This window comes from Delphinapterus leucas, chromosome 8 (genome assembly GCF_059928025.1).
Source record: "Delphinapterus leucas isolate spDelLeu-1000000601 "Yukka" chromosome 8, BTC_Dleu_Yukka2, whole genome shotgun sequence".
In the NCBI taxonomy this organism is placed as follows: Eukaryota; Metazoa; Chordata; class Mammalia; order Artiodactyla; family Monodontidae; genus Delphinapterus; species Delphinapterus leucas.
The window spans coordinates 58,131,305-58,156,929 of NC_143136.1; the positions used below are offsets into that span (position 1 = coordinate 58,131,305).

A 25,625-nucleotide genomic window follows, 5' to 3' on the forward strand; every position below is an offset into this window, starting at 1 on the left:
CTACACACAGATCTCAGATTCATCCTTCTGAAGGTCAGCACTGACCATAGCACTGCACAGATATTTACCCTGGTTTCCCAGTATCTATACCAGCAATCTCCAAAGTAGAGTGTGCATACCCCAAGGGATATGCAAGACTTCCACTGTCTCATGGAAAGAAAAAGTAGAACTTCTATGTATAGGTATTATTTTTCTAAATGAGGAGAAAATTAAGTTTTATTAGTATTTTATGTACAGAGTAACACAGATTCCCTTACTCAGTTTGTATGTTGGAAAACCCCATATCACATGCATTATGTGCAACTTATCCTGAGGGAGGAAAGGGAGTTCCATGATGAGGTGGGGTTGACAATGCAGTTGACTCATCTTTTCTCATTTGGCTCATTGCAACTTACTACTATTTACGTGACCAAGTTAATTGGATTTATGGGTTTGTTATATGCTTTTTAACTAAGCTTTACCAAGTGGACAGCTGTCTTAAAAAATCCTTTCAAAGAAACCATGCTCTGAAAATCATACTAACAATACTAACACAAGTAAACATAAAATAAATGGCAGAACCTACATGACTCCTATACTTGGTGCAAGCCCTTTGTCAGCCAGAAGTAAAATAATGATGACATAGTAAGATCTCACTGGAAGTTGACCAAAAAATCAGAAATTATCAAAAAGACTTTATTTATTTTTAATTTTTATTTTTGGCTGCATTGGGTCTTCATTGCTGCGTGCGGGCTTTCTCTAGTTGTGGCGAGCGGGGCCTACTCTTTGTTGCGTTGAGCGGGCTTCTCATTGCAGTGGCTTCTCTTGCTGCAGAGCACGGGGTCTAGGCGCGTGAGCTTCAGTAGTCTTGGTGCATGGGCTCAGTAGTTGTGGTACGCGGGCCCTAGAGCACGCGGGCTTCAGTAGTTTCAGAGCAGAGGCCCAGTAGTTGTGGCTCGTGGGCTCTAGAGTGCAGGCTCAGTAGTTGTGGCACACAGGCTTAGTTGCTCTGTGGCATGTGGGATCCTCCTGGACCAGGGTTCAAACCTGTGTCCCCTGCACTGGCAGGGGGATTCTTAACCACTGCTCCACCAGGGAAGTCCCTCAAAAAGACTTTAAAATATGGATTTATATCATTAATGATAAACCTCACCTTAAGAGTATATTGTGCTATTACGCCTTAAGTTGTAAGCTTACAGCAATATCACACACACACACACACACACACACACACACACATTCGTGGGTACTCAATTTGTTACTGGAAAATAAGGCAATAAAAAATTTGAGACCAGGGACTTCCCTGATGGTCCAGCGGTTAAGATTCCATGCTTCCACTGCAGGGGACACGGGTTCCATCCCTGGTTGGGGAATTAAGATTCTGATCCCACATGCCATGCAGCACGACCAAAAAGTGTAAAAAAAAAAAAAAAAAAATTGAGACCAGAGTTTTACATAATGCATTTAAACTTCTTGTTGCCTCAAGTTCTTGTAAAAAGCTGGCAGGGTTCAGATAACATAATAAGCATCAGTGCAACAGCTTGGCCTTCTACATATGTCCCTAGCCTCTTCTCCCGTGAGTCCTTGCTGCAGCTAAACTGTCCTGCCTGCCATTCTTCTCTTATGATTGCCTACCTCTTTCCTCTTATCTAAACCTCACCTCTCCCTTTCTTTCTTCTGTTTGCCTAATTCCTGTCCATACCTCAAAGCTGCTTTCCTCACGAAGACTTCATCTATCACATCAGCTGGAAATAATCTTTCTCTCTTCTGAACTCCCATGATATTTTATCTGTACACCTCTTGTGGCCCTGTCATTGTCCCATTTATGACTCATCCCCAGGGGCTGCAAATTTTTAAAGATCTGGATACATGTTTGATACATTGTTGACTCCTCTGCCAGAATCTAGCATAATGCCTGGTATATCACAAGTACTCAGTAAATATTTGTTGATTGGATGAAGGATGGATGGATAAATTCCAATCAGTACATTGTCTTAAATGTTTAATACAAGTCCTATTTTACAATAGTATACAAAGGAGCTTTGCGAAATATCCATCACTGGGGTAGACAAGGTTTGAGCCCAGACTGTGTTTTTAATCATGGAAATACACTTCCCTCTTTTTCAGCTCTGTTATTCAATTAGAGATTATGTAATTCTCACCCAGAGTTCATAGCTATTTTGCTGATTTATAACTCACAATGTAATCAACTTGAATAAGTCATCTTATTGTGGACACCCACATTAACCCGAAAAACCATGGCCATGTTAGGGATATTTGATTTGTAGCCGAATCTTCTTATACCCCCTTGAAAACAAAATCTGGCAGAAATCCAACTGCTCAAGTCAAATAGACTTTTAGCTACACTGTGCATTAGTTATGCCTGGTGACCTCAGAAAAATACACACAAATGGAAATGCTGGCTTGAAGTACTATAACATGATTATAGTTCAGAACAAAAACTTTTACTTGTGAGGAGCCATAATTGCTGTACTTTTTATCTGGTGTGTATTGGAAAACGTATTTGATTTTAAACCCATAAAAAAATTTCCAAAAGCTCTGCTATACTATTTACCAGGAAATAAGTATTCTTTTAAACGTGTTTTCAAAACAAATTAAAAACAGACCTCTTTTACCCTTTCTTTTTTCCTGATCACTTGAAACCAGTGGTCACTTTGATCTGTCAAAATAAATTCTACCACAAAATTTAAAAAATAGGACCAGTGGCTTTCAGAAGATTCTAACCTAGGGTTCATAGTAATATCTGTGGTCCTATCACCTACTGAACTAAAATTTCCTCTTCAAGCTGAGCAATTAACAAGAAATCCATTACCCTGGGTTAGGGATAGAAAACCTTTTCATTCTGCTTTTGAATTTCAATTTCCTCTCTCTTCATACCCTTACACACACACACACACACACACACACGGCCCTTCTACAACATTGGAAGTGATATAATGAAGACTGAGCAAACACTGTTCTGTAATGTGCAACTCTTCAGTAATATGCAATTCCAAACTGGTGCCCCACCGGCCAATAGCCACCTCCCCTTTTAGCATAATTTTGGTGGGATTATCTTCTGCTACTATAAGAAGCACTATGGAGGGGAACTGAAAAAGTTTTCAATTCGTAAGGAAACTTATGTATTTTTCAAATTTTACTTCATTTCTAAGATCCAAAATTACTCTTATGGATAAAATTTAGACACCCTCTGGTGGTCAGTAGAACACAATTAACTCTCGTAAACATTAATTTGAATTATCTAAGCTTGAAGGCCAATTTTACAGCTTATGACATAAATATTCTTTTTTTTCCCTAAATAGCTTCATGGTCTAAATCCTTAAATTCAGAGTAAATGCTGCCTCTGTTACAAAGCAAATGGCCTTGCCCAGTGAAAGTGCTATTTATGAATCATGAAATTCCATGCAAACATCAGGTAAGCCTCAGATAAAAGGGAGGGGGATTCATCCAGATGAAGTGTTTAAGGAAAACATTATTAAAAACAGACCAGGGCTTCCCTGGTGGCGCAGTGGTTGAGAGTCCGCCTCAGGCGACACGGGTTCGTGCCCCGGTCCGGGGAAGATCCCACATGCCGGAGCGGCTGGGTCCGTGAGCCATGGCCGCTGAGGCTGCGCGTCCGGAGCCTGTGCTCCGCAACGGGAGAGGCCACAACAGTGAGAGGCCTGCGTACCGCAAAAAAACAAAACAAAAAAAACCCAGACCAAATCTACTCTAAATGAATCCACACTATGGAAATAAATACTTCAACTGGTAACATAAACATAGGAGAGAATGTCACATATTGTGAATTTTTTATTTTTTAAAGTTTTTGGCCGTGGCTCATGGCATGCGGGATCTTAGTTCCCTGACCAAGGATGGAACCCGTACCCCCTGTAGTGGAAGCTTGGAGTCTTGACCACCGGACCGCCAGGTTAGTCCCTATAGTGAATATTTTAAATAAATAATTTAAACCTTAATCAGTATAACTGAGGAGGAATAGAAGAATTTTCTATCACAGCAGAAATACACTCTGATTTTTTCAACAGCAAACCTTCTGCACTATTTTGGGAACTGTGCTAATAGCACTGGTATTCCTAGTGCTTAAAGCTGTGTTGACATGATAAAGTGCTATAATTTTAACTTGTTATTGTGAGGCAGAAACTGCCTAATTAATTTCTGTTTCATTCAAAACTGAGGAACAAATCAATGTTTACCAATGGGAATGAAGCTAAATGAGTAACAAAAAGAAAACCCAAAACACTTGTGATAAGTCATTAGTTTAAAATGTAGAAAAAAATTTTCAAGGGTTGTCTAAGTTCTGTTTAGTCAACAAAACTTAAATAAAAATGAGAAACCGTTTTTAGTAGATTTGAAATGGATTGTTTGGTGCATCTTTTTAATTTTAATCTTGTTAAACCTGAAAAAAAGGTTGCTCTCTATACAATAAATATAACGTCAGTACAACACAGTGCAGATGAAATCACAGTATCAGTGTTTTAATAAAATATAACTTCTTAGTCATACTAGGTATTTATGAAACTGTAACATAAGATGCTTAAATTCACTAGATATACCAACACTGAAATATATTGAATATTCAAATAAAAAACTCTTCTGTTTTATCCATAATCCAGTTGATTTATATATTTTTAAAATGTCACAGAATGACAGCCAAACCTAAAAGGAACATTAGAGATAACTTAGTCCCATTCCCTTATTTTACAAATGAGGAAGGTAAGAACCAGAAAGAGTATAACATAGGTCTGAAAATCGAACAACCATTTAGCAACAGAGCAGACAAATCTGGCCCTTCTAGGTGCTTACATTTTGAGCACAAAATTAAATCTTTGAATGGAAACATAAATGTTTTGAAAAGTCAATTCATTTTTTGCCCTGTTAATAAACAGTCTAAGGCACCACCCATAATAATCACCCCCAAGTGGTTAACACCCTTCCTTACATTGAATCTGTAGCAGAAAGCCTACTCCTTAATTTCCAGCTAAGTGAGAAAAGAAACACACTCTATTCCTCATTGGATAATACAATATTATAAAAATGAATACTATTTTCAAGACATAGCACTTTGATCAAGTATAGAAAGCATTTTGTTAGAGGATAAAACCATTAGGAAGTCAATTGAAAGAAAGACTTGTGGAAAGCTAGATGCTTAAAAAGGGAAACACGGCAACATTCAGCTGTATTGTTTTAAATAGTACAGTATCCTAAAAACATCTTGGGGTGTGTGTGTGTGTGTGTGTGTGTGTGTGTGTGTGTGTGTGTTGGGTGTGGGGGTGATAAGACTTGTATGGAAAAGAGGAAGGGGAGGGGAAGATGGTCCCCACCTGAGCCCAAGCTGAGACTGTCACTAGGATTCAGCTGTGATCAGCCATAACTAGTGAGTGCAAAGGTGGTCCAGCCAAAGCTTGGCTGTACGATGGGAGGCTAAGTCTGAGCACAGGACTGTTAATTTCCCTCTGACTCACCCCTAGGATATCTCTCCAAAGCATAGAGAGAATTACCAACAAGCTGAGCTGTAGCATCAAAACCTTGATGCTCTGTTACCTCTCAAAGAGAGCTTAACAAAGAGGGAGAAAAGAGCCTCTTAGCCTGATTGGGCATATGGTTGGGAGTTGAAGAGCACATGAAGAAAGATTCTTTTGGACAAAATTCAACTTCCCAAACTACAAGAAGACCCAAACATGTAAAATGGTTGAGGAAAAAACACCCCCCTTGCAACTCTGCTTCTAATACTAAACAGATTTTTCTTTTAAAATTCAAACCATGTACCCTGTACATAGGTGGGGGGTGGAGAGTGGGAGAGGTGGTCAGGGAGAACACCAGATGCCTAAGATTTTCCTATTAGTTTTGCCACTATATAGGTGTACACACCTGGGAAACTCTTTTGACCACTGCACCCTCAGATTCCTTACCTGTATATTGGGGGGTTTGGTCCCTTTCTGTTCAAAATTCCATGCTTCTATATGAAAGGGGAATTTTTAAAAAATTTAATTATAAAGGCAAAAACTTTCCTAGATTAAAAAGGATATCTGGAAGCTAACCTAAGGTCCCTGAATAGTCTATAATCCCCCTGAAATTGTGTGAAAAAAGTTTGGTGGCTGTATGTATACACATAAACATTTTTCTAGGAAGAGAGACAGTATTTTCATTGACCCTCAAAGGAAAATTAGGTACCCAAAAGTTTGGGGACCTCTGACTGAGAGAGTAAATGGTGTTTTTAGTTTTTGCTTTATCTAGTTGTGAGCAGATCAGCAGCAAGCTTTACACGGTTCTAAAGTCTGTCCCACAAAGCCTTCTTGAGTGTCTCATTTATCTTCATGAGCTGTGTGTTTGTAATTTTTCACGAGCAGAAAGCCTGTTCAAAATCGAGTCCTTTTCATTAAAGATTTAAAATTCTGGGGATTTCAAGATTTATTCTGATATTAGTGGCTAAAGGAGAGCCCTTTTACTACACCAGAAAATTTCAGACATATAGCATCTTAAATATTTGCCCACTGATGTTGAATTATTTTACTATTTCTTTTTCTCTTGAGGTAACTGACGTGAAACAAAAGGCTGGCTCCTCCTTCCAACCTGCTTTTCTTTTTCTTCTGATCTTTGAGTCTGCTGTGAAAGGATGATGAATTAACTGTGGTTCTATTTGAAGTAGTAATTTTCATTTTTATAACGATTTTGATCCTCAAGATAAATTAAATAGAAGATATTGATATAATATTCTTAAAAGAATTAGTTGAAAAGTAGAGAGAAGAGGAAAATGACATTAGGGAACCTGAGGAACTGAAAGAGGAAAGATGCAGCCAGGAAGAAATGAGAACCAAAGGGAAAATCTACATGATTAGATGCTGAAATAGTATCAAATCCCTAAGCAGAGAAACAAGAAAAAAGGAGGGTTAAAAACAAAAACAAAAGCAAAACAAAACCCCCCAGGAAACAATCATAGCAACTAGGGAATACTGAATTTTTTAATACATTCAATGAAAACGACAAAAACCATCATAACGGAGCTTTTCAGTAACATCTTTTGCCTGATAATCTCAAGGCGTTATATGGCTTCTCGTTTAATTAAGGCAAGGACAGAGGCGATCAGAGAACATCACAGAAAGAGGGATGCTGCCAGTGATTAACAGATAAATGCAAAAAGCTCAGGGGAACAATCTTTTGTGGTAAAGAAGTGCCAATCGGCGAGAAATGTTGATTTTTTTCCTGAGGCAATATCAAAGAGGTGTAAAGTAAAAAGAAGAAAATTAGGTTTAAGCACTTAAAACAAATGATTTTAGGTATTCTCAGATGCTTTTTAACCGACGACAGTCTGACCAGAACTATTCTTACTGACTCCTAAGTCCCAATGGAGAGGAAAGCAACATTCAGTGCTTCTGTTCGACTCTAGGCTCCCTTCCTGGAGTCCTATAGCTTCACGTCAAGGGCTCCAGGCTCTCCGTTAACCCCGGAGGCGCCGGGGGAGAGATATATCCTCAAACGAACCCGATCCCCAGATGACCCTGGCTGGGTCCTTGTGTTCACGGAGCATCCTCCAGTGACTCTTCTTTCGAGTAACAGCTCCTCTCTGCGCCTCCACAAATCCCATTCAAGAAAAAACCGGGGATTTCGGCTAAAACGCACACCGCCCCGCCCCTCCCTGGCTACAGGAGGCCGCCTCCCGGGCGGCCCAGGCGGCTCCCAGCGGCACAGGGCAGGAGGGGCGCGCGTCCCCGGCGCCCGCGCGCGCCCGTTGCCATGGGAACGCACAGGGCTACGCCGCCCTAGGGGGAGACGGGAGGAGGCGCGGCGGCAGATCCTGTGGGAGACGCTATCGCAAGATGGCGTCTGCGAGGCCGCGGGATGCAGAGTGAGCGCGCCCCGCCGGGGGCTCTGCGAGACTGCTCCTCTCCCCGCCGCCGCCGCCGCCGCCACCGCCGCCGCCAGTGCGGCGCCGCCTCTCCTCCTGCCATTGCGCCGCGGCCAAGCTTCCCCGCCTCGCAGGTACGGGCGCCCGCGCGCGCTCCGCGTAGTGCACAGATGGCAGCGACAAGTGCCGGCTCGCCGAGGGCTAGCGGGTCCCCCCTTGTCCGGATGCGCCTGACAATAACGCGTAAATAACTTTTTCTTGCAGCGGTGCCCTGCCTCCCGGCCTGCAGCCTCCTCGCGCGCCAGCACCCCCACCACGCCCCTCCGACTACCCGCTCCCTCCGAGGTGTGAGCGCATCGGGCCGATGCGGTGATCTTCGGCCGGCCTGGGAGGAGCGCGTGGACCGGCGGGCGGCGGCGAGCAGTTGCCAAGCGCCTTTACAATGGCCCTGACCCTGTTTGGTAAGTGCAGCCCTTTGGCCGCGCCGCCGCAGGTGGGCCGCGCCGCCGCAGGTGGGCCGCGCCGCGGGGCTCGAGGGCGGGGGCCGGGGCGCCTGGGGAGGGGACGCCGCAGGCAGTGTCGGGCGCGGGCCGGGGCCGCGGACTTGGGCCGCTCGGGGCGCCGGGCTCGCTCCCTCGCGCCTCTCCCATTGTTTCCTCTCCTGGCAGGGCCGATGGGCGTGTGCTCCCCTTGCCAATTCTGGGCAGGGAGGCTCTGAGGTCTTGGGTGTTTTGTAAACGGAGGATTCTCTAAGATGCCAACTTGGGAGCGAAGTTAGCTGGTTGTTTCCAAACCTATGTTTCTCAAGTCTGTAAATAAAGGTCCTGGAAAGTTTATTCATTTTGAACAAGATGTCTGTTCATCCCAGCCTCCCTGGAATTGTCAAATGCCTGTGTTGATTCCTGTTGGATTTTGGGGGAATTTTTTGGACTCGGTATATTCCTTTGGAAACAAGAATGAGTGGTGAATTTATTTTAATATTTGCTAAAATTGAAAATGTTGCTCTAACAAATAGAGTAGACAGAAGAAAGTTGGTACTGAAGATAAGTAGTCTCAGGTGAATATCTTTGAGTATTTTACGAAAGTGTTATTTCTGTGGTGTAATTACTGTAACATTATTTCAGTGGTTAAGACTTAAAGGTTTTTTTGTTTTGTTTTGTTTTTCCCCAGAGTCTGTAATGACAATGGGTTGGAAAGAAGGACTGAAAAAATACTTTATTTTCTTTTACAGAAACAAACTGTGGTACTTACGTACTTTGCTTTAAGAAAACTCAGTATGTGAAAATTTAGATGATCAAAGTATTCAGTTTTTCAAAGGAGAAAAGTCCAATGATATGTACCTGATAGCTACAAGGACAGTCTTAGTGAGTTACTCACAATATCAAGTTTCCAGTTACATTTTAATAATGTCATTTGATCAAGCACTTTACAAGCATCACATACCACAATGCTTTTTGATGTAAATACTTCACAGTGAATTAATCTGCTGAAATTAAAGAATTACTTTTAGTTAACAATCTTATTTTTCAAATTAAATTTAGACCCAGAGAGGTTATTTCCCAAGGTCACATGGCCCTTTTGTGGCAAAACTGAGCCTAGGACATAGTCTGTCAATCTTCAGTCTGGGACTATGCTTACTTGGCCCAAATACCCACAGTACTAGAAATGACATTTCTTATTTGGTGGTTCTCCATGAGTGTTTTAAAAATGTTTCTTCTTTCTCTGAAAGAAATAATAAAAAATCTCCTGTTTTTCAATACCTTGTATCAAATATGCATTGCTTAGTAGAAGCATTTCCTTAAGTGTGGACTGTTTTGGTATAGAAGTTAAAAATGATGGCTTTACTCGTAGTTGATATTTTCTTTTGAAGAAGCACTTATCTTACATTGTTGTAGCTAATACATAGTAGTAAAATCTACTGCAGTAAATTCTCTTTAAAACTGTTTTTGACTTTCCTTCCTAAAGAGAGTCTGCATTTTCAAGGTTTGTTTTCAAAGATAAGATTTATGAATCAACGACTTTTAAAAGACTGACATTCTCGATGAATAAAACAGATAAAATGGGGAGACATGGAGTATGTGATGAGGCTCTTTTAAATGGATTCCTAAATTATTAAATCTTTAACTACTGAGGTAGAGGTGAGGAATGGAAGAGCATGGAATTTGACCTCTAGAAGAAGGTATAAGAAACCACTCCCACCCCTCAGGATGAATAAAATATCTTTAAAATTTTAAAGTCATCTTGTGGGAATATAGAATTTAGTTTGCAAAATCCAATTTGGTTACAATTTTTAAGAACATTCCTCTGTTGTAAAGCAAAGTATATCTGTGTGCAGAGGCTATTTTCTCAGTAATGATAGAGCAGCAGTTGATCTCAAGAGTGTGGCTGCACACCACTCATCAGTCATCTGAGATGTCGGTTAAAAATGTAGATTCCTTTGCCCAGAGACCCACGGAATCTGCATTTTTATTATTTTTATTCATTTTTTATTTATTTTAACATCTTTATTGGAATATAATTGCTTTACAATGGTGTATTAGTTTCTACTGTATAACAAAGTGAATCAGCTATACATATACATATATCCCCATATCTCTTCCCTCTTGTGTCTCCCTCCCTCCCTCCCTCACTGTCCCACCCCTCTAGGTGGTCACAAGGCACTGAGCTGATCTCCCTGTGCTATGCAGCTATGTATATATGTCCATGCCACTCTCTCACTTCGTCCCAGCTTACCCTTCCCCCTCCCCATGTCCTCAAGTCCATTCTGTACGTCTGCATCTTTATTCCTGTCCTGCCCCTAGGTTCTTCATAACTTTTTTTTTTTAGATTCCATATATATGTGTTAGCATATGGTATTTGTTTTTCTCTGACTTCACTCTGTATGACAGACACTAGGTCCATCCACCTCCCTACAAATAATTCAATTTCGTTTCTTTTTATGGCTGAGTAATATTCCATTGTATATATGTGCCACATCTTTATCCATTCATCTGTCGATGGACACTTAGGTTGCTTCCATGTCCTGGCTATTGTAAATAGAGCAGCAATGAACATCTCTGTGTCATTCCAATTTTAGTATATGTGCTGCTGAAGTGAGCACGAATCTGCATTTTTAGAGGAAGGGGATTTTAAAGGAACTCCTCTCTGATTCTAAGGCCCATTCAAGTTTAAGGACTATTATATTAATGATAAATACTAGATTTGCTCAAACTTGCCCAGTTCAAAATAGCTTTTTGAATATGTTAAGAGCAGTCCCCAAGGGTTAGAAGAAATAGATTTTGTTTTAGATATTACTATTTAACTAATTGGTCTTAGTCAGAAGTACCTCATATCCCTTCTTAATAACCAACCTAGAACCGAGGAACAATGAAATAAAGTTCTAAGAGGTGGTGAAGAGAAGGTAGGAACAAGAAACTAGACAGGTGTGACTTTTCAGCCATCAAGGTCAGAGCTCCATAGAGTTTCTACCTAAGCCTCCCCAAAGTAACTACTGCCAGAGCTGAGGAAAAAGCATCCTGTCGGGTCATCCCTTGGCAGGAGTTTCTGTCATTTATAGCTAAACAGAGCTCTGGTTTATAGCCCAGCCAACTGATGAGATTGGGAACTCAGTTGCACTTCAGGTAGGCTAGCTAAACCTGAATAACTCTCTTCTCCACCTGGGTAGAATTGGCTCTGCCATTGCCCCTGCTCCCTGCCTTTTTTTCTTCTTACCATTTATTTACTGTCATCACTGCCATAGATCACTTCTAATATTTAGGATTACACTGTAATTTCTTACATTCTTTCCTCACACTTTTCTACTGCCATGGAAACCTTTCATTATGCTGCTCTTTTTGGCATCTTTCGCTATCCTGACACACCTGCCATGGGCATCTTGGCAGAGATCCTTTGGAACAGTTAAATGGGAATGGAGTATTCTTTGTGGTACAGTTAGGAAATGTTCTGATTTCCATTACTGTCCTGGCATTAACATGTATTTTTAAAAAGACAGCTGTATATTTTCAGTATGATTTATTTGACAAAAAGCTAATTTTATAGGAAACTCCCACTTGAATACACTCTCTGCTGAAATTTTAATTTTTCAGACATTGCTCATCAAGGAATATGAGAGGGAGTTACCTAAGCAGCAGGGTGCTCCGATGGTGAGAGCCCAGCTACTTTTTTTTTAGAATGTTTCATCTTTTCAGCTGTCATTAAAATCACCATCCTTATTTAAGTACTTGTGCATATTCCTTCTTTAACTGGTGTCAAAAAGTTAACATCTCAGCTTAAATTTTTTTTCTTTTAATGTTTGCAGACTTGGTACTATGTAAGAGAGATAAAAGAATTATAGTTGTTATATCTCTGATAGTCACCATCTGTGTACAGTGTAAGAGGAATGTTGGTTATGCAGTCTTTTGAGGCACATCTGCCCCTGCAAATAACCATCCTACAAGCATTCTAATCTTTGAAGATAGAAGATAGTGATATGTGTAATTACAAATATTTGACACAGTTGTCAAGAAGAGTTTCAGTTTCTTTTAGATCAGTATTTTTCAACCTTTCTTTAAAATCACCCTCTGTAAGAAGCCTTTTAGAATTTTTTCTTAATTGTTCTCTCCATGAGACTCTGTTTATGGACTGTATGTTTGTCTGCTTTATGCATAAAAAGAGTAAAGTTTTTTGACTCCCAGAAGCTAAGTTTTGCTCCCTTGAGGGCAATCTTACCCCCATTGAGAATACATGTTTTAGACTAATCTAAAGCAATCATAAGATAATTAGTTAGGCAGAAAAATACTGTTTGGTTGTGCTTTATATGTCATATAATAATAGTTCTGAAGGAATGACTTAAGGACAGTAAGCTATATGTTTTTCACCAGATTGATTTAACTTAAGTATTAACAGTTTGGTCCATCTTTTTTTTTTTTTTTTTTTTTTTGTGGTACGTGGACCTCTCACTGTTGTGGCCTCTCCCGTTGCCGAGCACAGGCTCCGGACGCACAGGCTCAGTGGCCATGGCCCACGGGCCCAGCCGCTCCGTGGCATGTGGGATCTTCCCGGACCCGGGCACGAACCCGTGTCCCCTGCATCGGCAGGCGGACTCTCAACCACTGCGCCACCACGGAAGCCCAGTTTGGTTCATCTTGAGAGCAGCCGTGACACAGAGTTCCTTGCTGGGGCTGGGGTTTGTGTGCAGCTTTTCTCAAAAGTCCCTCTAGTAATGATAATATCCTTTGATATGGGTAATTGATGTTTTCTCACTCTTATAAAGTATCAGTAACAGCACCCTTAAAGAACTTTTTGTCTGCAATATATAATCTAAAAGAAGTCAGTGAACTTGCTTTGCAAACCCGATGAAAGACAAATTCTCGAGTCTGGCCTTACCAACCAATTACTGGTCATAAGTCATTCTTACATAGAAAATGATTCCCATAAACTTGGATTTTTTTATTTATTAATATCCTACTGTACTTAAAAAACAGTAGGAGAAACTAAGAAAGCAGAATGATGTAACCATATTTTATACTGAAAACTGATATTAAAAAAATCATGTCTGTCAAAATAAAGTTACAAATATACATTCCTAATTTAGCTCCTTATATTTAAAAAGCAGGATGAGTACTTTGTGAACATACTAAAACCACTGCTTTGTGTACTCTGAAAGGTTGAATTTTATGGTATGTGATTTCATCTCAATATAAGATTGTATTAATAAAATGATGGGGGAGGGTAGGAAATCAGGTTGAATAGAAGGAAAATTTACTTCACTTAAACTGTAAAAACAGAAAATACTATTTTTATTTATTTTTAATTTGTTGCTATTGTTGTTGAGTAACAGCTAATTTGTTCAGGATATAAGCTGACCACTTTTGTTCCAGCATCTTCTTTTGCACAGAATCTTGCACACATTAGGCAGTCAAAAGATACTTGCCAAATTGAATTAATGTTTCTCTTGTAACTTTCTATATTATATTCAAAACCATAAAATAATGCCTGACGCCAAACCGTTAGATTAAAAGAGCCAGACACCATGGATTGCAAATAGAAAAAACTTCATTCAGAAAATACTATTTTTAAAAGAGTGGTTTTACATACAGGAAGCTTTAGAACTCTCCATGTTTTTAGAAAGTTTTTTTTTTTTTTTATTCCCCAAGGAACAAATAACAAACTTAAAAATTAATACGTTAAGATACCCCTACCTGTTTTGAACGGTTGTTTTAAATTTAGAAAAGCAAGCACTTCTTGGAAAGACTTATTGCCAGACAATGGAGTAGTTTGGGGAAGAAGGGAAGATGAGTCAGGCCAGGCCTGCCGCCAGCAGCTTGGTGGCGTGGGACCGCCTCATTGTGTTTCATCCAGCTGTGCTGAAAGTGGTTCCTTTCCCTTTCCACTCTGACATTTTACCTTTGTATTTCATTGGACCTTGTATATTTCACGGTGTAAAGCAAGCAGAAAAAGGATGTTGTCCAAGAAACATGATCTCCACTGGAATAGATTTTTATGACCACAAACTTGACATTTCAGAAACGGAATGTGTCCTCTTTAAACTGCTAATCTTTCCTGATTTTCCCATTTCTGCGATTAACACGTAGCTTCAGCCTTTATTCTTTCTGTCATATACTTTTTATACAGAATGTTTTTCAGCTCCTTAATGGCTGTGAGATTACTTTGTCAGAGATGATTTTAGGATTTGAAGTAGCTTGTAATAGGTGGGACAGACAACAGGTATGTGGGTAGATGTGCATTTGAGGGTTATGTAAACATCTGCCTGACTGAAATATTTCCCCTGCAGGCCTTTTATGGCGAATGAATTTTACACCATTATATTAAAATTAAAGCATGATTCTTTTAGCGTATTACCTGTAAAGCATAACATGCTAAATATAGATACTTATCTTCATATAGCATGGAAGAATGATTTTAATTTATGGACTGAAGATCTTAAAGTAGTAAGACAAACAAGTGATTTGACCGAGGGAGCTACACTGTAAGAGAAAAGAAAGTGGTGGAAGTGTTTGTTTGGAGGGTGGGGCACTACTAAGAGGGACGTGTGTTGTAGGTGGCGGTGTAATAAGCAAAGCAGTATAAAAGCTCAGGACATCTGGGGTGAGGGTGAAGGAGGGGATGATGCAGTGGGAGAAGGAAGCAGAAACAAGAAGCCTACTCTTTCATAATTTTCCTAAGGAGTAGCTGTGTAGCCTGGGGTGTGTTTTCCTATTTAGTGATTCGTTTACTCATCTGTTTGATGAATCGAGGGCCTAATATGTGCGAGGTATATATTAGTTCCTGTCCTCAAGGAACTTACATATGCAGTGGATGGTGACAGAGAAAAATGTATCATGTGCCAGGGGGCTAATGCTGCGAACAAAAATGAAGCAGGGTGAAGAGGATGGGGCTAGCTATGCAGCAGAGTGGTCAGGGAAGGCCTCACAGCAAAGGTGGATTTTGAGCAGAGACTAGAAGGAAGTAAGAGAAAGAGCCCTGTGAAAATGGGGAATCACCTCGTGGAACAGGCTTTAAGGCAGGGATGTGCTCAACAGTTTTGAGAAACAGGAAGAAGGGCAGCGTGGCTGGAGCAGAGTGAGCTGGGGAAGTGCTAGGAGGTGAAGGCAAAGAGACACCTGGGGGAGGAGGAGTGTTGGGGTCACAGATTATGTAGGGCCCTGACCGTAAAGCATGGTAAGGACTTCAGATTTTACTCTGAGTGAGATGGGAAGCTCGTGGAGGATACTTCCATAGCATGAAGTGCAGAGGAAAGGGCTTAGATTTTGGAGTAAGAGAGCTACGTTTAGTCCTTTCTCTGCCAAGTGTCAGCTCTAAATCCTAGTCTCATTTTCCTTATATGTAAACAGGGGCTATTAATTCCCTTAACATGGTGGTTGAAGATACATAGTAGCTAATATTGTTACTAATATTATTATGATAACTATTAGCAAAGATCCAAGATACCAACAGAGTTTCTCTGTTTTTTTCACAAGTCTGTTGACCCACTTGAAAAAGTGGTTCTGCAATATTTCTGTTTGTATGTGTGGCTAAATATATGTCACATGCCACTGTAGACTTTGTCTGAGAATGCTCTGGTAGAGATCTGGTTCAGGGAGGTACAGGGAAGAGCAGAGAGATTTCTGATAGTGCTGGGCACTTGGTACTTTCTAGTGCACTCTGAAAATGTAAAAAATACACTGGCCAAGGCTTACTTCTCTCTTGGGAGGTAATCCAGAATATAGTCAGATCTAGCCCCAGCCCCCATGACACTTAAAGTATATCAAGGACTGTGAGCTCAATGGCTGGCACGTAGTAGGTGCTCAATCCAAGTTTATTGAGTGAATAAGTGAATGAGCGAAGAATAAACGTGTGACAGTGGACTGTCACTCTATACACTTATCCTGTGAACAACCTTGAATCAGTTTAAACACTTATCTTTTTTCTTCCTTTATTATTTTGGGTTATTCTTGCTTATTGTATTAGCGTCCATAATTGGAAATTCAAACCTGCCTCTTAGAAATTTATGAGTCTAACAATTCACTTCCCTACCTGAAATCCTCCAGCGAGTCCCCATCACCATTAAGATTAAGTCCAAATTCCCTAGTTTGCATATAAGGCTGTCAAGATAGGACTGCTGCTGGGAGTTCCCTGGTGGCCTAGTGATTAGGATTCCGGGCTTTCACTGCGGTGGCCTGCGTTCAATCCCAACCACAAGCCACTCAGTGAGGCCACAAAAAAGGGTAGGACTGCTGCTTACCTACTTATTTGGCCTCATATCTTATCCCCTCCTCAGAGGCTGTGCTTCAGGCATGCTGAAGGACTTGAAGTTTCCAGAAGGGACTGTACCCAACATGGCTTTGGCATCATTGCTCAAGCCCTTCTTTGCCCCACTCCCCTCTACACATCTCGCAAAACTCAGCTTGAATAGTCATCTCTTCTATGTGGTCTTTGTGAGTTAGTTACACCTTTTCTGCATCCATAGTGCTGTATATATGTCTCTGCCCTGCCACTTTTCATGTGGTGATATAATGGTTAGTTTATATTGTCCTATCTTCCCCATTAGGTGAAGTTCTTTAATGGGAAAGCTATGGATTTCTTTCTGTCCTTAACAACTGCCACTGTGATGCAGCCACTCAGTAGCTAAACAATGAAGGTTTCAATGAATGTATGATGTTACAGTAGTCTACTGTATTCCTTAAATTTGGAAGTTAATTTTAAGGCCCAAATCCATATGATACACACTCTCTATTTATCATAATTCTTTTGTTCATTTCTTCATTTTTAAAAAAATTTGGTAAATGTGCCATCATACCATCCCTTGGTTCCATACTCTAATATGGAACCCCCAACTGGAAGCTCGCAAAGGCTTGAATAAAATGGAAATCTCTCTGGGAGCAGATTCTTTGAGGTTTAAATATAGTATTACTAAGCATCCGCAGATGTTTCTAAATTATTTGGTGTAATTAGATAACAAATCCCGCTTCATTAAACTATTGTTCCTTTTCATTTCAATAGTACAAAGGAATTGCACATAAATTAGCTTGGTTTGTTTGTGCTTTACCCTCACAGTAGCGAACGTAATCAAATTGAATAGGAATTCAGTATGAAAATGGCTAACTTAACCTTTTAGAGGTCAGAAAATAAAAACAATATAATCCTTCTCTCATAATAATAAATTTGTGTGCTACATGAGCATTCCTATTAGTTTTCGTATATTCATTAGAAGAGCAGATAAAAGCAACTGTTTCAGCATTCATATTTTTAAGTGGAAAGAAAAGGAAAATTTTACTTATTACTTATTAACACCTCTCATTGTCCCAGAAAGAATTTGAGGTGGTTTCCAAAAAGATACAATGCAAGAGGATTAAAAACAGTAAGTGTGGGAATTCGTTTTTCTCTGTCTTGTATCATTAGTTCCTTCCTCTCCCCTGAATCCTGGATCATTTCCCTTTGATTACAGCCATGCTTTCCTATTCTGTATGAGGGCGTTAGAACCCTCTCATGCCATCCTGAGTTATTAGTGGCCCGCTTCTTACCAGAGGTTTGTTGAAATGGCATTCTGTATACACCCCCCCCTACACTCTCTCTTCTCAGCCACCATATTTTATCATTATTGGTTATGAGACATTTGTGAATGTCATTAATCCCTAGTGAAAAAAAGATTGACAACTGTGAAAGGAGAAACTTTTCTGACGTTTGTTGAGATAAGGAAGACTTTCTTCAAGACTATTGCAATAGGTGTCAAGACTATCACAATAGGAGAGAGAGATCAGGCTTAACTCCAAATATAAGAACAAGTGGGGATTTATAGTCAAGGAGCAGATTGGTGGGGGGGTGATCAGTTGATGGAAAATTACTAAGAGGAGACAAGGATAGGGGGAGTTCTTGTTAAACTGACCTAACAGGATTCTTGCTGAGGGCAGGCCAGGTGGTCAAATATCAAGGGCCGGGGGTGAGGAATTTTTTTAAAATTAATTAATTAATTTATTTACGGCTGTGTTGGGGCTTCGTTACTGTGCATGGGCTTTCTCTAGTCTAGCCCTCTCTTTGTGTTGAGTGGAGGCTACTTTGCGTTGCGGTGCGAGGTACTCTCATTATGGTGGCTTCTGTAGTTGTGGAACATGGGCTCTAGAGTGCAGGCTCAGTAGTTGTGGTGCATGGGCTTAGTTGCTCCGTGGCATGTGGGATTTTCCCGGACCAGGGCTCAAACCTGTGTCCCCTCCATTGGCAGGCAGATTCTTAACCACTGCGCCACCAGGGAAGTCCCCGGGGGGGGGGGGCGGTTTGAGGAATTTGATTAGGTATCAGGAGGGGTCAGGTATCAAGGGTGTGGGATTCTTTCTAAAGTGACTTAGAATTGCTAAAACTGGGCAGTGCAGGCCTGGCAAGGCCAGGGGTCAAGGTTGAGCCCTTTAGAAATGGGATTAGAGGAGCCTAACTAAAGTTTGGTCAAGAAGAGCCTCCATTCTGCTTCTGTTTGGAAGTGCTTTATCAATTCATAGCCAGTAAACAGTGGCTTCTCCATTGTTGTCATGTTTGATCTTTTTGCACTATTTGCTATTTTTGATTGCCTCTTTCTTCTTGAAACTTTTCTCTCGTCTTTCAGACATTGTATTCTCTAGCTATTCTTTTCCTCCCTTTCACTGTTCCTCAGTTCTCTCTTGTTTGCTCCCCTGTTACTGCTTTTCAGGAATGGACCTTCCTTTCTCACTTGGGAATATATAGACTTCAGCAGTGAGTACTGTGTGGGTGATTCCCAAGTCTCCATCTCCAGCTCTGCCCTTCCGTACCCTCCAAATCGCTATCAGGATTTCCTGCGGACATTTCTGACTCCACACATTCCCAGCCCCAAATCCTTAGCTTTTGTCCTTCTGTCCTCCCTCCCCTTGCCTCTAGTACCCAATCAGCTGCTAACTCTTGCAGCTTGATCTCTGCAATAGCTTCCGTTCTGTTCCTTTCTCTATTTCCAGCTCTTGCTCTGCCTTTCGTTTTAGTACCGCAATCCATACCCTCCGCCTCCTGCCACCCATTCAGAAGGAATCTCTTCATCTTCTGAATTCTTTATCATTTTATCCATGAATCTCCTGTGACATTTGTCAATGTGTTCCTTTCACAGTAGTAATGTATCTTTATCATATGTTTTCTAGGCTGATGGTTCCTATAAGGGAAGAGTCATTCTCATTTCTGTACTCCTTACCATGCTTGGCACAGTGCTTCACATATAGCAGGTGCTCAAAAAATATTTAAGTGAATAAAAGAGTTATTAAACCACAGTACTTCCATAGTTGAACAGTTTCCAGGGTAGAAATATAAAGCATTCTCTAATTTTTTCTATAACTTTATAATACTTTAAACAAGTTAACAATAGTAAGCATATCTCAGAATCTCTCATATATTGTTTTTGTTGTCTGATGATCTTATTTTCAGTCTTTAAAGGAAGAAATGCATATATTCCTGCAGTATTGATACATGTCAAGGGCAGATATGTCATTTACTTTGTGATTGGTTGCTTTTGTTAGCTTGACTTTTTCCAAAAGTTTCTGGTGAAATTCTGGTTGAATTTATACTGCTTTTTATTCTGTAAAAATCCTCTTAATCCTGGAGAAGGGGCACTAAACAGTAGATACTACACACACAGGGCTTGTTAATTTAGGTTGTTTTGCTGGTTCCTTTAATGTTGCATTGTGTCCAATATTCACCTGAAAACAGAATACTCTCCCTCCTTGTGGAGAGACCGTGCTAAAAGTAAGAGAAATGATGGGTTCTCCTGATTTCATATATGTTCTCTGCTCTTTTAGACTTTCTCAGGCCATTAGCAAGGAGATGGTGAAGAGCCCTACCTTGTTCAAGCTCCCTTTCAGGACTTGGTGGGTTAGCCAAGTTCACAGGACATTTGTATATTAGTCCGCTATTTGGAAACTGGCTTATTAAGTGTTTCTAAAGTTGCTGAATAGAAGTCACTAAGCAGTGGACCAAAAAGCTAATGCTAGTGATTGTTTTTCAGAATGTGCTGAAACCCAAAAAGAAAGATGAAGTCTGTGGTTTATAGGACATTTCATGTATTGACAGTAATACTTCATTTAATTGTGAAAAATTTTTTTATGAAAATGATTTTGCCACTCCTATAAGTTGCTTTTGGTGAGCCTACCTATTGAAGTCTTTGGATGACCTTTGTTAATATTCTCAGATTTAGATGTTATAAAAATGCTCATTATATATGTGTGCAAAATATGTAGTTAAAGATGAGAGCCATAAAAGCAAAGTTCGTGTGCTTTTTCTTCATCATAACGTTGAAAAGTGAACCAGAGACTTTTAAGTCATATTTTTTGAATGAGAAATGATTCTCAACTTGTCAGTTCACTCTTTTAGTTGAACTTAAAAGGATAAATTATTTCTAAAGAACAAGAAAAAAGAACAAAATGGATTAATCATACAGTAATAAAAAGAAAGGAGGAAACAGACGTTGCTCTACAGTAGGGAGACTTGCAGAATACGTCGAGGCCTGTCATCCTGAATTTTCCAGACAGATGGCTCTGCAGTTCTCTGGAGAGACAAGAGCCTCTTTCTTGGGCCGCCCCTGCCCCACCTGCTGTTCTGCGTCTCTCCAGACAGAGGAGCTCTTGCTCTCTCTTTTTTCTCAGTCTTTCACACAACCTGGGGAAGGATGGGAGGGAAGGAGCAGTGATTGCACACGCAGATTCCTTGTTTCTCTGGGGTGAGACCTCATTCAGCTCCAGGTGCCTTTTGACTTCACTCCTCTAATCAAAACTTTTCTCATTTCATCTTGTTTTTCAGTTATCATAATTGACCTTAGGGAAAACAGAGGCATTTGAAAACTTAAAAATGATATTTTGAAGTAATTTTCACTTAATCAAAAGTTAATAAAAGTCTCTACAGAAAATATCCAACGTTTCAGGTCCTGTAATAAGCCATTTTCCGTTACCAGGAGAAGAAGGAGCATTAACATATGCTACGTTTATTAATGTTAGATAATTTGCAAAAGATCTGTCCCAAGTAGTCTTTTTCATTAGTAAGCTTACATTTAAAATAAATGGGCACTTTTTTTTTTTTAACCAGGGAATGAGAGAGATCTTACAATGTAAACTACAACTCTTTGATGAAATAAATTTTTAAAAATTTTATTTTATATTGAAGTATAGTTAGTTGATTAACAATGCTGTGTTAGTTCCAGGTGTACAGCAGAGTGATTCACTTATACATATACATGTATCTATTCTTTTTCAAATTCTTTTCCCATTTAGGTTATTACAGAATACTGAGCAGAGGGATAGATTGGGAGTTTGGGATTGACATGTACACACTGCTATATTTAAAATAGGTAACCGCAAGGACCTACTGTATAGCACAGGGAACTCTGCTCAAAATGGGCACTTTTAATATGTTGCTTATTATGTATTTTCAGCCGCCATAATTAGATGGCAAGGTACAATTTTTATTTATTTTAGAATTTAAACAGAAGGCTTATGGAAATATAATTAAGCTCCATTTAATTAGTAATCCCTAGATTGAGAGATCAAGAATTTATAATATCTAAATTTTTTTTATTGAGAAAATGCAGCCACTTTTAATAATAAATTCTCTCAGTCAGCACTTTTTCAAACTTACGTTATGATTTTAAGGCAGACTTAGAAATGGTAATATAAACTGAAATGAGTGAAGTCTACCACTTTAAACTCTCATGTTCTATATTTCCGATCTATTTCCTTAAGTTATATCCATCTGAAACTTTTTCCTAATTATAAAAATACACTGTTAATGCTGAAAACTTGAATGAACTGGTATATTTAACACTGTATTATCATTTTACATACTCTTTTCTAAAGAAAGCAAACCAAAGATGAAATTTAATAGTCCTCACGTTTTATTTTCCAGTGCCTTATTATAAAAAGATTCATAGCTCCTGAGAAAGCTGCTGTAGAAATAATGTTGTCTATCATATTGTCACAAGGCAACTAAAATATTATGGTAGTTATGTTGTAAATAGTCATTTATAAAACTCTAGTAAGAAAAAAGTCATCGTGGTGGGCCAAAGAAAACATATTTTGGGGTTGGTGGTGAAGCAACTCTAGGCCACTACGTAAATTTAGAATATTAATATTTCATCTTTAATATTATATGAAAAAATAAAACGATGCTGTTTCTAAAGTCTAAAGAGGATCACATGAGCATGACTCTGGGGCATCTTCACATAGTATGTACCTTAACTCCTAACTCAACTTGTAAACTTTTGCTTATAAGACACACACACAGCGGATCTATGGATGTATCTATTTATTAGTTCCACTAAACTTTAGAATTCTTGTTAACTTTTGCGATTTAGTTTTTATAAACAACAACAGGCCTCTATTTTGCAAGGTACTATCCTAAGACTGTTTGCTACATTACAAAATTAGGAGAATTATTCTAACTTCTCCACTGACTAAATGCTCATAAAATTCCTTTGGTATATAAGATTCTCAGGCTTCACAATTGCATAATATATCTTTCCAGCCTAACTCCTGAGGATGCTCTTAAGATCAAATGTGATGGTTTGGCTATAAATATTCCAAGTGCTTTAGAAGAAGGATCATAAATTCACAAATGTACTTCATTACAGTTATTGGTATTTGGGCCCTGGAAAACTGAATACTTTGATTTAAATTAAAGTAACATTTTGAATATTGAGAACATTGTATTGAATATTAGAATGATTTGCTTCTGGAACTGTACTGATGAATAGAGTGAAAACATTTTCTAGGGAGTCCACAAGATGGCGCTTGTCAACCTGTTTCCTTGGTTTTTCCTTATCTTAAGGAAATTTGGCAAAAATTTAAGAAGGAATATCTAAATATTAATGTATTTTAAATGCTAAAGCTTAGATTTCCAGAAAGCTTGACTCCTTAAAATTGATGAGCTTCAATTTAACGTTTTGAAAAGTGCTCATTTCTAATACCGGAACTAAGAGTCTTTGCTAAAGTTTAAGCTTATTTTGAAAACACACTGGGATCTGTATAATACAAGGGCTGCCTCCATTCACCTCTATTTTTATTCACACCTATTTTTAAAGAATATGTGATTCTTTAATATGTGATTTGTGAGACATCTAGTCTAGACATCTTAAGCGATTGATGTTTATAATGACCTGGCCAGTAGTAATTGTTCTAAAATAAACAGGAAGGTGTAGTTGGAATATAGTTTAGAATTTCTAATTATGAATGAGATTTAATAAGTGGAACAGTAATGAAGGGTAACAGGAATCCACCCAGTCATAATATGGATTACATTAGGCTTCATTTTTACTCTTGTGCCTTTAGCATTTAATTAATACTGTTTTACATGTTCACTGTTTACATTAACATTGTTAGGGAAGGGAATCGTATTAAAATTATGTTGGGGTTGGTAAGGGAAGTTTTATATTTGTTTATTGTTTTGTGAAATCCTGTGCATAATTTCAAAGAAGAGAGCTATATTCATAAAAAACTTAAGACAAGAAAGTATATCCAGTAAAATTTAGAGCAAATTAGGTTTAGGTCTGTAGCATTCCATAAGTCTGATTTTTTTTAGCCTCATCATAAAAGTAGTCAATAGAATCAGAAGAGTCGTCAGTAGGATCAAAGGCCTGTCATGAAATAAGAACAGTAAAAGGAATTTTCTGTTGAAAACGAGGTCAAACTTGGAAAATCTAAATTAAAGCTTACAATCAAATATTTTAGATGATTGGGAAAGTAGTCATTTTTCACCATTCTTATGAAGGTTTGTGGAAAAAGAATCTTGTATATATGGAGAAAGAATCACTAAGGGTTTCTTTTCAAAAACAATTATCATAAGTGCTGGCTGCTAAGCTTGCATAATGAATGTGTTCCGTGGGTAGGCTGCACATTGAGACCATTCCTTTGTCAGCTTTCCCTTTCCTATATCAAGGCTTCAGTGTTCGGTTTCAGGTTGCCATCATTTACATCTTACTGTTTTGCACAGGATCTCCTTTAAAAAGGCTTATAACACAATCTCTTTAAAATTCAGTAGTTTTCATTGAATTTACGTAAACATTGAATCTAAGCTAAATTAGTTTCTGAGCTAAGGGGCTTCCTGAGAAACGTTGGTCAGAGAAATGTAACATGGGAACAGATGTAGGGGATGTACACATAGCACACAGGGCTGATTCATCCATTGGCATCTTTGAATGCTGAGATCTTAAGATTTCATTTTTAAAGTGCTTAGATTGTTTTTCCATTGATAAAATGAAGATTGTGCTTTCAAGTGTGCCTGTTTCCACGTTTTTTCCTAGGATTCTAAAAAAGTTCTGAAAAAAAATCAAGCAATAAAATTCCTTTCTTTATGTCTTTAAATTCACAGTCCACATTTGAGACCAAGTGAAAATGAAATAGCTCAAACTGAAATGTGTTCTTTGTGGGTCTTTCCCATCACATCTTTAGAAAATGTAGACATGGATATAATTGTCAAGGAAAGGATTTGTCTTTTCAGTTGGTTGACTGATTGACTTTTTTTTTGTTTCTAGAACACGTGAGTTCTAAAGCTTGATTTAGACTTAGATACATTTTACTCATTTCTTCTTCTAATCTCTAACAATGGCCTGTTAAATTTGAGATTTTTGGCCCTGAGATTTTTTGGCCCATGACAAACACTATTTGAGATAATTATTGCACCCTCTGATCAAGTTGTACTTGATCAGTAGAACTACTGACGTTATCCTAATAACAGTGGAACTGTAAGGAGCCATATTTATTTATTCCCTAAGGATTATTTTTCATTTTAAAGTGTCATATACATACAGAAAAATGTACAATACATAAGCATATTTAAGTAAAATGCACAAATATCAATAAATAAAAATAGTAAAATATAGATGTCATAAGCTTGATGAATTATTACAAAGTGAACATACCTGTGTAACGACTACTCAGGTCAAGAAATACAACATTGCCAGCATCCTAGATAGTCCCCTTTGGAACCCTTCCTAATCGCTATCCCCTCCAGCCTCCCCAAAGTTTATTACTATTCCAATGTCTAACACTATAGATTTAATTTTGCCTGTTTTTTTTTTTTTTTTAACAGCATTTTTTCTTTTTGGTGGTGAGGATGAAATGCTTTTTCATACTAGAGTCTTTAGTAGAGTCCAATTCAACCTGGTAAAATGCTTCTGAATCTCATAGAAGGGGAGGGAATTGTGTATGTGGGGAAACACTGTATTTTTAAAATACATTTTAAATTATAAATTTAAAAAATGAACATGGTATTTCCTGGTATATAACTATCTATTTTAAATTTATTTATTTATTTTTGACTGTGTTGGGTCTTC

General features: G+C 38.9%; 1 protein-coding gene across 2 annotated transcripts in view; it reads left to right on the plus strand.

The window, feature by feature from the left end:
* The first annotated feature begins 7,757 nt into the window (after positions 1-7,757).
* CHN1 (chimerin 1) overlaps positions 7,758-25,625 on the plus strand; it is a 178,027-nt gene continuing 160,159 nt past the window's right edge. Inside the window, exons 1-2 of one of the 2 annotated variants that reach the window (XM_022570076.3) lie at positions 7,758-7,977; positions 8,108-8,304. In XM_022570076.3, the coding sequence (XP_022425784.1) occupies positions 8,286-8,304 (19 nt within the window). In that variant the 5' untranslated portion in view covers positions 7,758-7,977; positions 8,108-8,285. Of the gene's footprint in view, positions 7,978-8,017; positions 8,305-25,625 lie in introns of those variants that run through there. The other variant, XM_089916645.1, reaches the window with a different exon arrangement.